The sequence below is a fragment of the Scatophagus argus genome, chromosome 11, assembly GCF_020382885.2.
Source record: "Scatophagus argus isolate fScaArg1 chromosome 11, fScaArg1.pri, whole genome shotgun sequence".
Lineage (NCBI taxonomy): Eukaryota > Metazoa > Chordata > Actinopteri > Scatophagidae > Scatophagus > Scatophagus argus.
This window is the reverse complement of record NC_058503.1, coordinates 9,946,947-9,963,437: the sequence shown is the minus strand read 5'-3', so window position 1 is coordinate 9,963,437 and position 16,491 is coordinate 9,946,947. Positions and strand designations below refer to the sequence as shown.

Sequence of the window (16,491 nt, the reverse complement as noted above, 5' to 3'; positions counted from 1 at the left end):
CAGTTTACAACTGAAACACAAATCATTCAGAGCAGAATTGTTATTCAGATTTGAATATAATCTCTTACTACAAGTTTCAACCCAGCAATTGTTAAAATGTATGTAAACAACGAGAGGGAGATAGAGAGAGAGAAAAGATTTAAATTGTAATTTGGTTTGAGCTGTTGAACCCATTCTGCTTAGAGACAGTGATGGGCACCGCTGAACCCGACCTTTTTCCCTTTAATGATTAATCCAACAGCGATCAGAATTAATGAATGACTCCATTGTGGAGGAGCTGATGTAGGAGGAGAGCCATTCTTCCTGACAGAGTTCAAAAAGTCCAGAGCCATCTGGGAACAGTTCTTCATTGTTTAGAGCATAAAAAACTACAGTTTTTAGGAGTAGAAATGAAGGAAACATCTGTTTCAAAAAGAAAATTTATTTCTGTCTGCCAACAAACTCACTGACCTGCATGGAGCTTAAATACTGGCAGCTTCAGGAGGACTTGATTAGAGAGAATGATCAGCAGGTGTTCAGGTGAAGAGATGGGGGACAAACCGAGGAGATCAACTAGTCATGTTAACAGTTACTCAAGTAAAGTTGCACTTATAGAGAAGAGGTGCAATGTAATGTAACGTAATGCAACGGACTGGTACAAAGTCAACAACCTGTCCATGAACGTCAACAAGACCAAAGAGATGACTGACTTCAGAAGAGCACAGGGGGACTGCTCTCTGCTGAGCATTGATGGCTCCACTGTGGAGATCGTTCACTTGGCTCGGCTATTAGGAACTATAACCCTCTATATCCCCAGCAGTGACTCCACTTCCTGAGGAAGTTGAGGAAAGCTCCTCCTCCTCCCCTGTCTTCAGGAGGACCGTTGAGGCAGCTGCATCACTGCCTGGTATGGCAACCCCAGGATGTTTCTGCCACATCCTTCTGATCAGGTTTAATCAGTTTCTCCATGTATTAACCACATCCTCAGGAAAGTGGAGTCCAGCGTTCATTTGACTCAACGAGTTCCTCTGATCGGCTTGGCTTTGGGCCTTTTCATTTCTTTTTCTGTCAATCTGAGCACGTGCACTGAATACTTGCTGAATGAAACTGCCTAAAAACAGGTTGTCCTTTGTCTTTAAAATCTCTTGACCAATTAAACTTTAAATGATTATAGCAGCTTTTAAATTTCGAATCAGATTCAATGTCGTCAATGTCAGTCGCACAAAGACAGACAACCACATACACACACACACTCACACCTAGGGGCAATGTAGAGTAGCCAATTAACCTAATGTGCATCTTTTGGGGGGATTGTGGGAGGAAGCCGGAGTACCCGGAAGAAAACCCACACAGGCACAGGGAGAATGTGCACAGAAGGGTCCAGACTGGATACAAACCTGTAACCCTCTTGCCGTGAGGTGACAGTGCACCACCCGCCCGCAAGCAAAGGTATATGTAAAAAATACGGGATTAAAAAATTTTTTTTAGGCCCCAATGATGCACAGCTTTTTTTTTTCAGTATGAACTTTTACACTGTGTGTTTCTAGCCAAAAGGGGGCCTGGTTGTTCTCACTACAGAGATCTGACATATAGCTTCTCTTGTAAAGGAGACTGAAGACGACGACAAAAGATTTAACTGCTCTGACCGACGAATACTAATCACAACGAGTGAACTCTATGTCTGAATTCGGCAGAGTGCATTTTGCGGGTTATTTATCAAAATAAAGATGAGAATTTGTGTGCTTGCCACACATGTTTACATAGAGGGCTGACTGTGGGTTGCTTCTCGGTCTTCTACCTTCTCTTCTGTACAGATTTCATTCATCTGTACAGCTTTTCATCTGGATAATGGGGTTACTATAATAGATTAAATGCATTGAATTCCTTTAAAGAAAGTCATGCAGCAGAATGCCCATTACAACCATAAGAGACTTGAGACATGTCTTGTACTTGCCAAAAATGACTTGGGACCATCTCTGCCTTGACCTGACACTGCATTTTGATTTCTGAAGCGTGTGGTGCACTTAAAGGCTCCCTGTGGGGTTTTCAACCATGAGGAATTTCTTGGTCTTTTTGACATTCAGTGAAGTTCAGTCAAGTTATAACTGCACACCATTCTGTTAATCTGCATTAGACATTAGTCCCACCCTCCATCATTATACTGCAGGACTGGCAAACACTGAATTGTTGTTTTTACAAACAGCAGTTCTGCATGTCATGTTTGTGTGGATGGGGTTTCATGATGAAGCTGAAAGCTCAGACGTAAAGCAACAAAGCATCAACGTATTAACAAATCAACTGTAGAGTTTCAACATAACCCTGATTTGCAGAAAACACGTCAAGAAATCAGGGGATACAGCAGTAAGAGCTGTTAAAACAGAAAAGTTAAAAATGATAAGATTAAGAACCCTGACACTGAAATAAAGTCACTCAAAGGATGCATGGCCTCATTTCTTATTCTCAAGCAGGGCACCTCACTTTAACTATATTCACCAGATTTTATGAGGAGGTTGGTGGCAGCAATAAGACCTACAGCACACAGTAGCACACAGTTGAGAAGAATAATTTATTGCATATATATTATATATTTATATATATATTTAAAAAATAAGTACATTCATAACCTAAAAAATAAAAGTATAAAATCTGAAAAGAGAAAACAGCAGACAGTCTTTCTTAAAATAAGTGTTTCTCCCCTCTGATTCTTTGCTTCCTTTCAGATGATCAGTTCAGAAACTTGAATTTATCTTTTGTCTGTGGTGCAATTAAAGGCTCCCTGTGGGGTTTCAACCACATCTAACAACACACAACTTTTCATTAAGGGTAACCAGAAAGTCTCATGTATCATTAATGCAGTGTAAACATGTTCTACGGGTCAACACAAAGTTTGGTGAACACATTCATGGTCCCCCTTCTTTGCTGCAGCGCCATTAGCAGGTTGGTATTTTTGGGTCCCAGTGAAATGTCTTGACAATAAATAGACTGACTTATGATAATAAATAGATTATAACACTTACAGGGAAACGCAAGAACACAGCTCATATTCATTACAGAATAATTGTTTTCTTCATCATTTGTAACCCAGAACTTCATTTTGACCTTTAATGAACTTAGAGCAGCACACCAGAAACAAAGACCATAACTGAACTTCAGGATATCTATTGTGCTGTAGTGCTAGCCTGTCTCTGATCCTCTCTGATTGGACAGACTGTTTGGTTTGGCAGTAATGCAGGTGCTGTACTCGACTGATTGTGGAGAAGAGAGAGCTGAGCTGGAAGGCAAAGTTGATCATATCATATCATCAGTCGATCTCTGTTCCAAATGATTACACGTCAGATGCTCTCCCACCCATCATTATGAAGTGCTTTGAGAGACTAATATTAAAACATCTCCAAACAAGTCTCCCTTCAGCCTTCGACCAGCACCAGTTTATGGACGGCACAGACTGACGGAGGATGCCGTCCGTTCAGCACCGGCTCAATGTAAGGCCATGTGCTGATCCAAACACTGTACTCACTGCACACATATGAGCCCATATGTGCCCATTCTACTGATATCATCAATAAATTTGCAGATGATACTTCAGTAGTCAGGCTCATATCAGCAGGAGATGAGTCTGCATAAAGGAACAAGGTCCAGAAACTGGTCAGATGGTGTTCAGTCGATAATCTGATACGGGACACAAAACCCCCTGAAGAACCCATCCTTGATTTTAGAAAGCACAGAACAGACCTCTCACTGCTATTCTAGATGCTGTGCCTTGTGCATTAACCAGATGCCAGTATGCATAACATTTATCATGTAGCCTGACTTTTCTTGTTTCACTGTCCATAGAGTTTACACATCAACAGAAACTCTGTTTTAGTTATTTCAGTTTCAAAATAATACACATCTGGCCCGTTACATTTTTACAGCACCATGAGCTTTAACCACAATGCAAATCAAGAATCAAGAATCAAGGGGGCAGCTGTGGCCCAGAGGTTGAAGAAGCGGCTTGTGATCGGAGGGTCACCGGTTTGATTCCCCCACCGGAAGGGCAGGAAGAATTTGGTTGTGGTGGAGTGATTAATGCAACAAATGCTGCCCCCCTCCATTAGCCGGCTGATGTGCCCTTGAGCAAGGCACTTAACCTCCAATTTGCTCCCCGGGTGCTTGATGCAGCCCACTGCTCCTGTGTGTGTTTCACTGCATGTAATTTGCTGGGTGTTGCATGTGTTCAACTAAGGATGGGTCAAATGCAGAAGACAAATTCAGTGTGTGTAGGTAAAAATATATATACTGCCAATAAAGTGATTCTTCTTCTTCTAGAAGAATCATGAATCTTTATTGCCATTATGCAAAGCACAACGAAATTTTGTTCAGCAACTCTTGGCTTGAGGCAAACAGTAAGACACATAATATAAAAAAGGCACACCTAATACATATCTGAAAAAGAAATAGATTTAAAAATAAACAAAAATAGTACAAATTCTGATCTTTAAAAATGACCGGCATGAATGAATATATTGCACATATTGCAGCATATTGAAGTCCAAAAGTGCAGTGCAGTGCGAGTGGCTGTCTACAGCCAACCAATCGTCTGCTTGTGAGGTGATTAGGGAACATCTGTAAATTGAGGACACATAAAAATACTAGGCTACAACTTTTAATCACCCCTATTAGCAGTAGAACATACTTAAGGAATGACATCTGACTACAAGAAAAAAATTGTTGGTAATTTGGGGGGACAAAGGCTGACCCAGATGTTTCAAAGCTTGGATCATCGCCATGGCAACTGATGTCTAAATCAGTATTCACATGCTTTTTTGTTTTCAGGGGGAAGCTACACCGGAAAAAGAAGAGCAAGAAACAAGTTCCTCTATTGTGTTTCATTCGTTTTTAAACTTCCACATATAAAAATGGGAGCGTGTAAGTGACACAAGCGCACAGAACGGCAACCACAAAACATGTCAGCTCCACATGCTCAAATGTGGTTTAATAAGCATGTGGTTGAGGCAGGGACAGGCTAATATCTCCCCTCCTGTCCTCATCTCTCATTAGACTCATAAATACAATAACAGAGCAGTATATAAGTAAACACTGAATTTGAATAAAGAAACAATAGCTTGTGATTGGCCGGATCACAAATAGCCCCATCCAAATACACATGTAAATTTCACTAATCACCCTCCCAAGCAGTTTATTTTAGCTGAGCAAGACTTGCACCTTCATGGACACTCACTTAGGAAAGGAAAGGAAAGTGACATATCTTGTCATTGGAGGGAACTCACTCCAACGAAATTTGTTCTCTGCATTTAACCCACCCAAGTGACGTGCACACACACACAGCAAACCCGGGGCAGTGGGCGACCGCGTGCAGCGCCCGGGGAGTAACCTCTACTGGTCCCTGTATGCTGCATTGCTTTCAAAATTATGTTCAGTAGCACAAGCTTTCCAGGAGATTTCTTTTGTTTTCTCACATACTGATCAGAAAGGCAGCTTTTGGTATTTTAAACATGCACGCAGAAAATATAATTAAATTAAAACTGTTAAGAGAAAAGCTGAAATCATAAACTTTCCAAAGGAAACAGAATTAAATGGGACTTCCTGGTAAAATAAAGGTGAAAGCAGGACAGCTGCTTTACTCCAAACAATCTGCGTGTGTTGCCTTTCAGACATGTAGAAGAACACAGACAATTAAATAATAATCATAAGGCATCATTACGCATGAGGCCGCTGTGTCTCATGCGTAAATGCTTACAACGTCTCTCTTACAGACGAACTTCATCCTTATCACTGAATCTTTGATGCCCCAAAAAAGTGGCATTCGAGACAACCTCAGGGAAAAGAGATACAGCAGCTGCATGCATCTGTTCATTAACCAGCTGAGTCAGGAATGAAATGTTAGCCGTGGCGACTTGCCACTGCAACGGATGTCAAAGAGGTCCCTAAGGTATACAGTTTCAAATGTGTCTCCACATATTTTCAGGCAGATTTTGGAAAAATATTTTAAGAAGAAAATGAAAAAAAGACAAACCAGTAAGAATTAAACCAAACACCTTTAACTACTAAATCCTCTACCTCTGCTATAATGGCCTCTCGTCTTCTCTTTCTTATTCTTCTTCTTCTTCTCCATGATCAGTGCGTTCATGTGAGCTGGAGGATGTTCGTACTGGTTCTCTCTCTCTGCTTGTGCCCTCTTCTAACCTTGAAAAAAACTTAACAAATAACAAAAGATTTACACTGTATGTATAATTTATACTTACACACTTGACATATTTATCCCCTCATATGCACACAGTACTACTGTGACATTACTGTACCTTTGGAATTTCCCAGTTTTATAGAGGTACCACCCTGCACCAGCAGCAAAAGCAATGAGGATGAGCAAAATAACAAATAAGGCCCAACAAACACGGCAGCCCTCTGCAGGGAGACAGACAGCAAGAGAGAAGAATACAGGAACAGGAAATATAATATGGTACACTAGTTTAGCTTTTAATTTACTAAAGACCCTCACAAGATTGGACACACTTGTGCTAAGTATTTGCACACACAGAACTGAATTATTCCCTGCAACACACTGGATGGAGTGTGGGCAGCAAGTCATCCTTCACTGGTGTTTTACACTTGTCTGGGTTGCGGTGGCAAAAGGCAAGATAGCCAAACCTTTCAGCTGCTTGCCAGATGCCAAATGGACGAAATCATTCACCAGTTAGCTACTGAGTTTGTCCTGGTTTGCTCTTTCAGTTCAACATGGTTGAAATACCTCCATGGGGAGGTCTGAAGGGAATCCTGATCACATTCAGCAATTCCATGCCAGGTCAAGCTAATAAAAAATATTAACAAAAGCAAGCAACATCAGAGGACTGAAATCCAGAAACAGAATAACAACAAATGCAAAAAACACCAACAACATTTGACAAAAACCCACAGCCAAATAAAACCTGACCTCACCTGAAGTCACATGCACATAGAGGTGACCACGTTTTCTTCCAAAGGTGTTCGATGCTTCGCACTCATAGAGACCATTTAGCTCAGGGGTCATGCTCCGAAACTGTAATGTTGCACCTACTCGGACAGCAGACTGAGGCCACGAGTTGTCAGGTCTGAAACACACGAACAAGCACTGAAATGTACAGCTAAATAAAGACTTCAGATGTATAGGCAAATACATTTCAAATATTAATAAGAATATTATTATTATCATATTAAATGGCGCATACGTTGTTGTGATGGTGATTATGCTTTCATTTCAGCATAGGATCTAATTATTTGTTTAGTTTTATGTTAGTTTGGTCTGTTGTATTTAACCCTAGAACACTAACGTCGGGTGATTTTCACCCACACAATTTTGAAGTGATCGAATTTTACAACCAAATGAAGGGATGTGTTGATACTTTCGACCAAATGTGTGCTCAGTACAGCTGTGAAAGAAAAACCAAGAGGTGGCCACTGTGTGTCCTATATGGCATGATGAACACTGGTGTGATAAACTGTATTTTATCCGAGATATTATATCGGGTAAAATATACCCAACGTTAGTGATGGTGTTACTAATTTTGACGTTAGTGTTCTAGGGTTAAAAAAAACAGTTTCATACAAGCTGACATGACTTTTATTGTGTATATATATATATATACACAGTACAAAACAACCCACCCTAAAAAATGATTAATTATGCCAGCTCTCAGAGCACATAATGACCTTTATGAAGTGGTCACACCTTCTATACATCTAAAGTAATCCTTTTAGTTAAATATTATCTAAAAGTGTCCTCCTTAAATTTGTTTAGGATTGTCTGATAACACACCTTTCTGTGACAAGTTTAATTTTTAGCCAAATCCTCTGTCATCAGTCACAGTCCAGAAAACGAACACAAAGCTGCTTTTAAGGCAAATATCGATCAACACAACATTTGTTTTTTCACCCACAAATGACTGTTTTGTAAGGGTTACTGCACCGTATTTCTCTTGGTGTCTGAGAGTATAACTACTATATTAGTAAACGGCTACTTTTAGGTTGTTTTGGATTTGTAACAGTTGGTAACTTTTCTTATTCTCATGCAAGTAACAATTTTACACCTTTTACATCTTTCTGTAATAGTTTGGGGTCTCTGTTCATATCTATTCTGTTCATTGGAGAATTAGATACAAATAAATGTATAAAAAATACAATACAACACAAATACAATCTATACTGAGGTTTAAGCTACCCTGCTCTACATCAAGACTAATAATTCTAATTCTAATATTTTATGTTTATTAAGAAAATTAACTCCAGTAGAAATTATTGTTCTGAGTAACTTGTTTTCTCTCGTAATTCTCATGTTCCAAAATCATACAGCTAAACTGTGTTTTCCTTTTCTGACATTCAGAAACACTTTGACTGACTCTACTGCAGTCTGCAGGGCTTAAAAGCAGTAGTTGTCAATTGTTTTACCTTGACATGAATGTATTTTTTGAAACAGGCGGGTCTAGGTGTCCAAAAATAAAAAGAGGGCTACAGTCAGTGCTTCCTGTTTTAGTTTTATGTGCACTGTTTTACAGTAATATTTGCACTGCAAGTCAAGATCTTATAACAGACAGCACGGCCTTTATACTGTACCGTATTTTCCAGACTAGCCGCTACTTTTTTCCCACGCCTTGAACTCTGCGGCCTAAACAACGATGCGGCTAATCTATAGATTTTTATGGGATATAAATATATATATATATGGTTGTTTTTTTTTTAATTTGGTGGGTTCGGTTTATACTCGTTCTATAGTCCAGAAAATACGGTATTTCAACAGAAGACAAAGTGCACGCCTGGCAAGATTGTGAGCTTCTCTTTATATAAAAACAACAATTATCCCGGAATATTTAGTTCTGCATTTGTTTCTCTCTGAGGTGGATTTAAGACCACACAGTTAAAACCACTGAAAAAGCAGTGACTGGCTTTACTCTAAATTCCCAGAAACATTTTAAAAAGTCAAAAAGCTGCAAACTTATTCTTAGAAGTTCTGTTAACTGAAATGTTAAGAGCACAAGGTTGTTGCCTCTAATTCTGTGATAATTTGTCAGTTAGTCTCAGTTTAGCGTAGATTTTCAAATAGTGAAATGTGCTGTGCAGTAGAGGACAAAGATGCAAAGATTTGTGCATTTTTCATCTGTTCAGTGCATTGCAGCAGGAACTGAAATATTTGTAAAAGCAACCAAAAAATGTCAAAAATTTTCTGCAAACACCAGAGTTCCTCTATCAGTTATTTGAGCTGACTGCGTTCTGCGGAATATTGCTCCAGCAGAAGTAAGGCACGACAATGAAATCAACAAATCATCAACAAAATGCACCAGTATTCTTTGAGCACAGTTTATGTCAGCCCGTGCCATAACCCCACTGGCCCCCATTGCCCCATGTTCACAACAATGACGTTTTCAAATCGCCTGCCCACGATTCAACAGTCAAGACGTTTTATGTTACTCAGGATGTATAAATACACTGCTGTGAAATTTGTTGGCTGTACTAAAACTGGGAATATATGGAGAACATGTAAGCAGCGATGAAAGATAAAGCAGGAATAAGGTGAAAACGTAATATATTAATATTAAGGCATATGACAACAGGAACAGAATATAATGAAGGATATACAAGCAATAAAAGGTGTAGCAGCCACACAAAGATGTACAAAAAGCAATACGAATATTGCTTTGCTCAAAGATGTACAAAAAGCAATACGAATATAAACAGAGTTTCAATAACAATAAAAACATAATTGCAAGAGGTGCAGCAACGGTAAAAGGTACATATACACGGCATGAACGCCATCTGCCCGGTACAAGACATCCAGGCTTAATCTGTGAAGAGAACACTTCTCCAGAGAGTCAGACGCCACCAGAGAAAAAGTCTTTTAGGATGCAAGAATGCTTTTCTATATTTGTTTAGTTTAAAAATAGCTTATGATAAGAACAAACCAAACAGAGCTTCAAGGTAAATACTGTTTGAACTGAAACTCGTTTGTTACCTGCTCCAGGTAAAGTCTGCATCCGGATTGGCATCAGACACACATTCAAATGAGTCTTCGGCTCGTTCACGAATGTTTACTTCCATGGGTGGGACTGCAGGAGACGGGGAGAGGCCCATGTCAGCACAGTGTTCTTTATCCAATGTCAGCATCTATTTTGTATCTGTTTATACTAAACTTTATTGTACATAAATTTTATTAGCCTAGACAGAGAAGTCAATTTGTGGTGGTGCGTGGAGGCTGGCAAGACACCGAATGTTGCTGATGAGAGTCTATGAAAACACTATGAGTTGTAAGTTTGTAGTTGTGTCTAGTCAACCCTTTGTTAACATGGTGCTAAGTTAGGGACCAAGTTATTGTCAATAAAAATCAACATGTTGCATTTTGTTTCTCTCACAGCACAAGAGCCTCACATCTGTGCTCCTCAGCACCCTGCCAGCACTTTTCTGTCAGTAAAAAATGTGAACTTAAATAACTTAAGATTGAGGTCATACATCACACAGCAATGTTTAAATAAATAACATCAGATAACTGACACTGCATCTGTGATTCCTTCATGACTGGTTGTCATACCAACACGTTACTTTCCCTTTAAGGTAGGCTGGACAACAAAGGAGGGTTTGGTTTCAACAGTCAGTATGGGGAAGTTCCACAGGTAACACCAGGTATCAGATCAGAAAAATGGTTCAGTTTGCACTGATCAAGTTTAACCTTATTCATCTGCTATTGTTGTTGCCTACCCTTTAGGCAGACACTTAGATGCTGATTACTTGTTATTGTCATTGATCTTGGGCCTGTAACTGTGCTCTCTTTTTGTGCTTCTGCTTGGGAACCAAACTGTTGAAAACAAAGAATATTTTGCAACTGACTGTTTCTTTGTGCTTCCTCTGTCACTGTCTGTCTCGTTTTATGTATCATTGTTCTTGCTCTTCTGTAATACAATACCATAAATGGAAGGTCTGATCATTAGCTTAGCTCAGTGTAACACTACGGTCATTTCAAAAGAGTAGTGAAATAAGAGTTCACAATATAAATTAACTCAATATCAATACATCTACTGTATGTCAATATATCTTGTTGCTCTAAAGATAAATGGGCTAAATGAAATGTAATTCTAGAGCCATGAAATTGTGCAAAATGTGACCACTTCAACAAGTGAACATTATCAGCCATTACGTAGTGTGCATGAGTTAAGGCCTTCCACTATGAAAATACCCTTCAGCAGAACTGACAACTGAAATGATAATATGAACCTTTTGAAATGAGAAATTCCATGTCACACACCAATCCACAGTTTTAAAAGTGCCAATGGCAATCGTGTGACGGCTCTGTCACTTTTGGGCAGCAAAAAATCCCTTTAGAGGTGATCGGGATAATCCACAGACCTTGCTGTCAGCAAAAATTTTGAGTGACTAAGTAATGATTTCTGGAAAGAGGCATTACTGTTGAATTATTATTGTTCTATTAATGTCCATGTAGGAGCCATTTCTAGAGCCAAGTGTATGAAGAACACCACACTGGTCCAGTAGGAGTCATCTTTGTGGTTTAGATCACTTACAATGAAGGCACGAGGTGAGCACTGCATTGTTGTTTTGGTCAAATGTATGGCTGTATGGAGATTTATGGACGGTGGTTGTGGATTCTTCAACTTACCACACTGAAGAACATTAATGGTGAGCAATAAATATTCCATCAAAGACAAAACGCAGAAATGGGATGCTGTTACTTCACTAGTCAAAGAGGTGCTTTGACAGGAAAGTTCGGGAAGTTCAAACATCCTGCTTAAACATTTTTTGGTACTTTGAGCTCCACAAGTGAACTGCCATTTAGTGCCACTGATTCCAAAACTGAGCTACTCACACCAAATTAATCGAGCATTACAGATGACAAAAATCTGTACTTCTGTGGTGAACTGTCCCTTTAACATAACACACAAAACAAGATTCAAGTCTGAAACAAGGCTTATTACATACGCATTAGCTGCACAAGTAACTGAAATAGGGAATTATTTTTATACCCACAGTGGACCTGCAAGGTGAAGGGACGGGTTTCTTCTTTCAACAGGGCTGCGTTGGTGACGACACACTGGACCATGTGGCGATTGATTTCTGTGGTTGGTACTCCAAACAGAGAGCTGACTGTGGTAGTCGTACCGTTGTCATGCTTGGTGGAGTTGGTTGTTGCCCTCACTTTTCCTTCCAGAGTACCAGTCAACCACTTCACCTCCACGGGAGGCCTGGAACCAGCAGCCGTGCACAGAACCAGGAAAACCTCCTCATTGCCCAGAACAGGAATATTGTACTGGAGGCTTGAGACTGGAGGAACTAGTAGAGTTACAGTACACAAAGAGTCAACATGCAAGCAAGAATGTATGGAAAATATCCAGTGCAATACATTAATACATTTTACCAAGCACGTTTAGAGGCACTTCTGTCTTGTGGTTTCCACTGGAGAACATAGTGAAGATGCATGTGTAGCTGCCTTCATCCATCAGTGTGACATTGGAAAACTGGAGTGTTCCATTGCAGTCATTAACACTCCCAACAAATTTAAAACGTTTATCTTTTACATTGATAACATTTTCTCCACTTGTGGACACGACTGTGAAGAAGTTCTCATTCTCAGTTTTTGTTCTGGTTTTTCTCTGCCATGAAATCTGAGTAACCGTCTCCGTGGTGTTAATGACTTTGCACGGTAAGACAGCAGTCTCTCCTTGTCCCACGGTGATGTTTCCTCCAATCACCTGTAGAGCTGTCAGTCAGAAATTCTCATCAGGCATTCAGATCACATCTCAGAAAGGTCAAACAAAAGGAAAAAACACACATGAATTTACACAAAACGTAATTTTCAAAAAAAAAAAGTACTTAAAACACACTTTTTAATGCATAAAACCACATGGAACACACAATTCAATAGCTGCCCACTGATCCTCGTGGTGTCAGGAATGTCGGCGTCGCTGATGCAGAAAAAGCTGAACCCCGATGCAGAGTGTAAAAAGGGCTGGCAGGCGAGACAGAGGTCCAAGCAACAGTCTTTACTTTAACATAACAAAAACCAACTCAAAAAGGCACACACTTACTGTGTCCGAGGATCTATGAATAACTGTGGCTAAACTCCTGGCAAAAACAAGGCAAGGCAAAACTAAACAAATGTTCCTGGCTTGACATGGGGAAGACGCTCTTACAAAGGTGACTGGGAAGACAAGGACTAAATAGACATGACAACAAGACACAGGTTAGGGTTAGGGTAAAGAGCAATAAACAAAGAAAAACAAAGTCAGTGATTCAGCCCGGGTGCAGGGCATAGGCCCGGCCTGAAACCTCAGGCGGGTGGCCCCAGTTCAACACCCAGGTGGGGCTTGATGCTGGGCCAGGACACAACGTGAGGCGAATGATGCTTTTTTTTTGGGGGGGGGGGGGGGGGCAGTCGTGGATCAGCGGAACCGGTGGATCGCTGGTTCGATTCCCCGTCCCGGTGTCCATGACTGAGGTACCCTTGAGAAAGGTACCTAACCCCCACTGCTCCCCGGGCGCTGCACGCGGTCGCCCACTGCCCCGGGTTTGCTGTGTGTGTGTGCACGTCACTTGGGTGGGTTAAATGCAGAGAACAAATTTCGTTGGAGTGAGTTCCCTCCAATGACAAAATATGTCACTTTAATCTTTAATCTTAATTAATTAATCAGGCGGTCTGCCTGAGTGCTGGACCAGGGCCAAGGGCTGATCCATGAGCCGCCTCTGTGGCGACCTGACGAGGCGTGAAGAACTGAGGAGACGTGGAGACCTGACGACGAGACACGGAGACCTGACGACCTGACGTGGAGACCTGACGAGACAAGGAGATCTGGCGACCTGACGTGGAGAGCTGCCCACTGATCCTCATGGATGGGTTCAACACAAAGGAAACGAGTTTCACTACGCTGTAGTGCCGCAAATGATGAATTAAGAGTCTCCTCTTACCGTGATGTCATTTTGTATTCATTTTTGGATTTTCAAATTATAAGTTAGTTGAAAAACACTTTGTAACCAGGGAACAAAGGAGTTTGAATCAATCTTTCTTCATGAGTTACGTCTGATTAAATGTGACCCTGCCGGTGAACTAGCAAAGTGTCATGCCTGGTGTTTTTTGTTATGCTCTCTTTTGATTTCAGTCCGTGTGCCATGTTTCATGTTTGTCTTGTCATGTGTTTCCATGTTTTATGTTCAAGGTTTTTGTCATGTCCCGTTTTATTTTTAAAGTGTCTCTCCCCCTGTGTGCCCGGTTTTCATGTAGCTTTGCTGTCTCGTCGTCATGTCTATTTAGTCCTTGTCTTCCCAGCCACCTTTGTCAGAGCGTTACTTTTGTATGCCTGAGAGTTCATGCCAGAAAATCTTTTTACCTTGCCAAGCCATGCCAGGAGTATTTCTGTTTTTGTTCTTTAGAAAATAAAGTCCATTGCTTGGACCTCTGCCTCGCCTGCCTGCCCTGCATTGGGGTTCAGCCTTTTCTGCGTCAGCGACGCCGACAAACCTGACACAAAGACTCCGTCATTTTAAAATACTTAAATATAACAGGTAATTAGCAACTAGTAGGCCTTTGGTTTGGTTAACTAAAAACTCTCCACAGCTTATGCACATATTACAAACACAACCTGTACGGTACCATCTGTTCTTTATCCTCATTTTCAGTACAACACGACAAACACGTTGCGTCGTAGACAAGCTGCCTGCTTAAAGAAAAGGTCGTTCACTGTACATACCTTCAGCTGTGCTCAGGTTTAACACTAACATCAGTAAAAGCATCGTGGAGCTACACGGCATCCATGTTCAGAGGTAAAAATGCGAAGTTTACCCGTCACATCCGGAGGAACACGCGGGCGGGACTTCCTGGGGTTTCACGATGAAAGTCATGACGCAACATCATCCAGATTCTTGTTGCATCCTCCCTCTCTTTCATACCGATTCCCTTAAATAAATCAAAGGGATGAAGTGTCAGGAAAACAACTAAACTGCTGTTGCAAAAGATGTTTGTTTAATAAAATGTTCATATTTGACAAGTCAAAATAATTTGTTTAATTAAAAAAGTTGAATAATACTCAATGTAAAACAGCTCTCACATCAATAGGTTAATCGACAAAACTGATCGTATTTAGTGGCAGTAACAGATAAAGTCCCGTCTGTCAGAGGCAAATTACCTGTGAGGAAGTTAGGGTGCGCGAATTGTAGTAAATTCCTGTAGCTTACAAAGATTTGTTACAGAAGATAAAGAAGCTGTCGTTGCTCGTGCTAAACACCTGCAGTGGGTGTAACACAAAGAGTCGAGCGGAGAAGGCAGAGGCAGGACTACAGTGACACGCTTTACCGTACAGAACGATGGAGACGTGCAACCGATTTTAAAGTGCAGATGGTGAGCGATCCTGCGCACAGCGGAAACAGGAGCTTCACCTCACTTCACCTCCCCAGGCTGCTGTTTCCGGATCGCTCGGGATCTGATCTTAACGTGTTCTGCTCACTATGAACAACTGATCAAGTTACTGTGACTTCATGTGATTAGTTCATAGCTAACAGATCAGTAAGGTTACTTCATGGATTAGGCCTGCTGTTCTGCTTTAAAAGAGACTGAGGAAATACACAGGTCTGGAGAGTTCAGGGTTTTTTTTTGTTTTTTTTTTACCACTACAGCCTGCATATATTAGGCTTTATTATTATTATTATTATTTTATTATGATTATTTTATTATTATTATTTTTTTAGATCAATCAGAAGTACCAGCCAACAAAAATTCGTGCTGATGCCGAATTTGCTGTTTTAATAAATATATATACACAACAGATATACAATGGTTACATTTCTCACTGTCATATTGATAACTACCAAAATATGCATTTTGTATTATTATTATTATTATTATCGTCAGATTACATTCAATAAAGACCTTTAAAAGAACAAAAGAATTCTCTGAAAGTGTACCTCACCCATCATGCTGCATTTAGGACAACTGTACAAACTGAGTTTTAATCATTTGCATATTTTTTGCAAAATGATTACATTGTCATTTTCAAATGTGCTTTGCAAATTGTGGTAACAAAGGTATCTTTCAAGTTTTGCAAGAATGTTTGAATTAGATACAAATGTGGGACCAGAATGTCCTTCTTACTGAAAGACTCAAGCACAGCCTACAGTTCAGATCTTGTGTACTAATTTTGTATGTGTGGGTGACAAATAGATGAATGAAATTTGAAATACTAATTCAATAGATTCCATGCAGGAAAGAGGAGGCCACCAAGTGGTCGGATGAATGATGTTAAATAAAAAACCGAGTAAGACAAGCAAACAGCAATATATTTCTTCTGACATTCCTGTGTCTAAATTTATTTCATACTGGCCATTTCCTGTTGACAAAAAGTTGCTGTTAGTGGGTTCTCATGCCAGAGGGCGGCAGATGGTCCAAAGCTGCTGAGAGAGTTCATATATACTTGAATGTTGTTGTCTGATCTGCACCAGAGCAATACACACTAAAAAGACTCAAAAACTGACATTTCAAGAAAGATACAAGGT

At 40.3% G+C, this 16,491-nt stretch overlaps 1 protein-coding gene across 3 annotated transcripts; it reads right to left on the bottom strand.

The window, feature by feature from the left end:
- Positions 1-5,486: 5,486 nt before the first annotated feature.
- LOC124067630 (nectin-2-like) lies at positions 5,487-14,780 on the bottom strand. 3 transcript variants are annotated; one of them, XM_046405162.1, is made up of 7 exons: positions 14,694-14,780; positions 12,368-12,709; positions 11,980-12,282; positions 9,959-10,052; positions 6,916-7,067; positions 6,282-6,384; positions 5,487-6,177 (listed from the first exon to the last, which is right to left on the bottom strand). In XM_046405162.1, exons 1-7 carry the CDS (start codon positions 14,752-14,754, stop codon positions 6,072-6,074), a joined length of 1,161 nt encoding a protein of 386 aa, XP_046261118.1. In that variant the 5' UTR covers positions 14,755-14,780; the 3' UTR covers positions 5,487-6,071. The 3 variants fall into 3 exon arrangements, 1 of the variants encoding a protein (XP_046261118.1); XR_006844784.1 differs by having other exon boundaries at positions 6,153-6,176; positions 6,282-6,787; XR_006844785.1 differs by lacking the exon at positions 5,487-6,177 and adding an exon at positions 6,728-6,787 and having other exon boundaries at positions 6,306-6,384.
- Between the last annotated feature and the right edge of the window lie 1,711 nt (positions 14,781-16,491).

What these genes read in the sequence shown, in the direction of transcription:
- LOC124067630 (XM_046405162.1), bottom strand. Translation starts at nt 14,754, where the DNA reads ATGCCGTGTAGCTCCACGATGCTTTTACTGATGTTAGTGTTAAACCTG. An exon ending in AGTGCCTCTAAACGTGCTTG is followed by an intron (nt 12,283 to 12,367) that starts GTAAAATGTATT and finishes TAACTCTACTAG; the next exon opens with TTCCTCCAGTCTCAAGCCTC. An exon ending in AAAACTGGGAAATTCCAAAG is followed by an intron (nt 6,178 to 6,281) that starts GTACAGTAATGT and finishes GTTATTTGTTAA; the next exon opens with GTTTTTTTCAAGGTTAGAAG.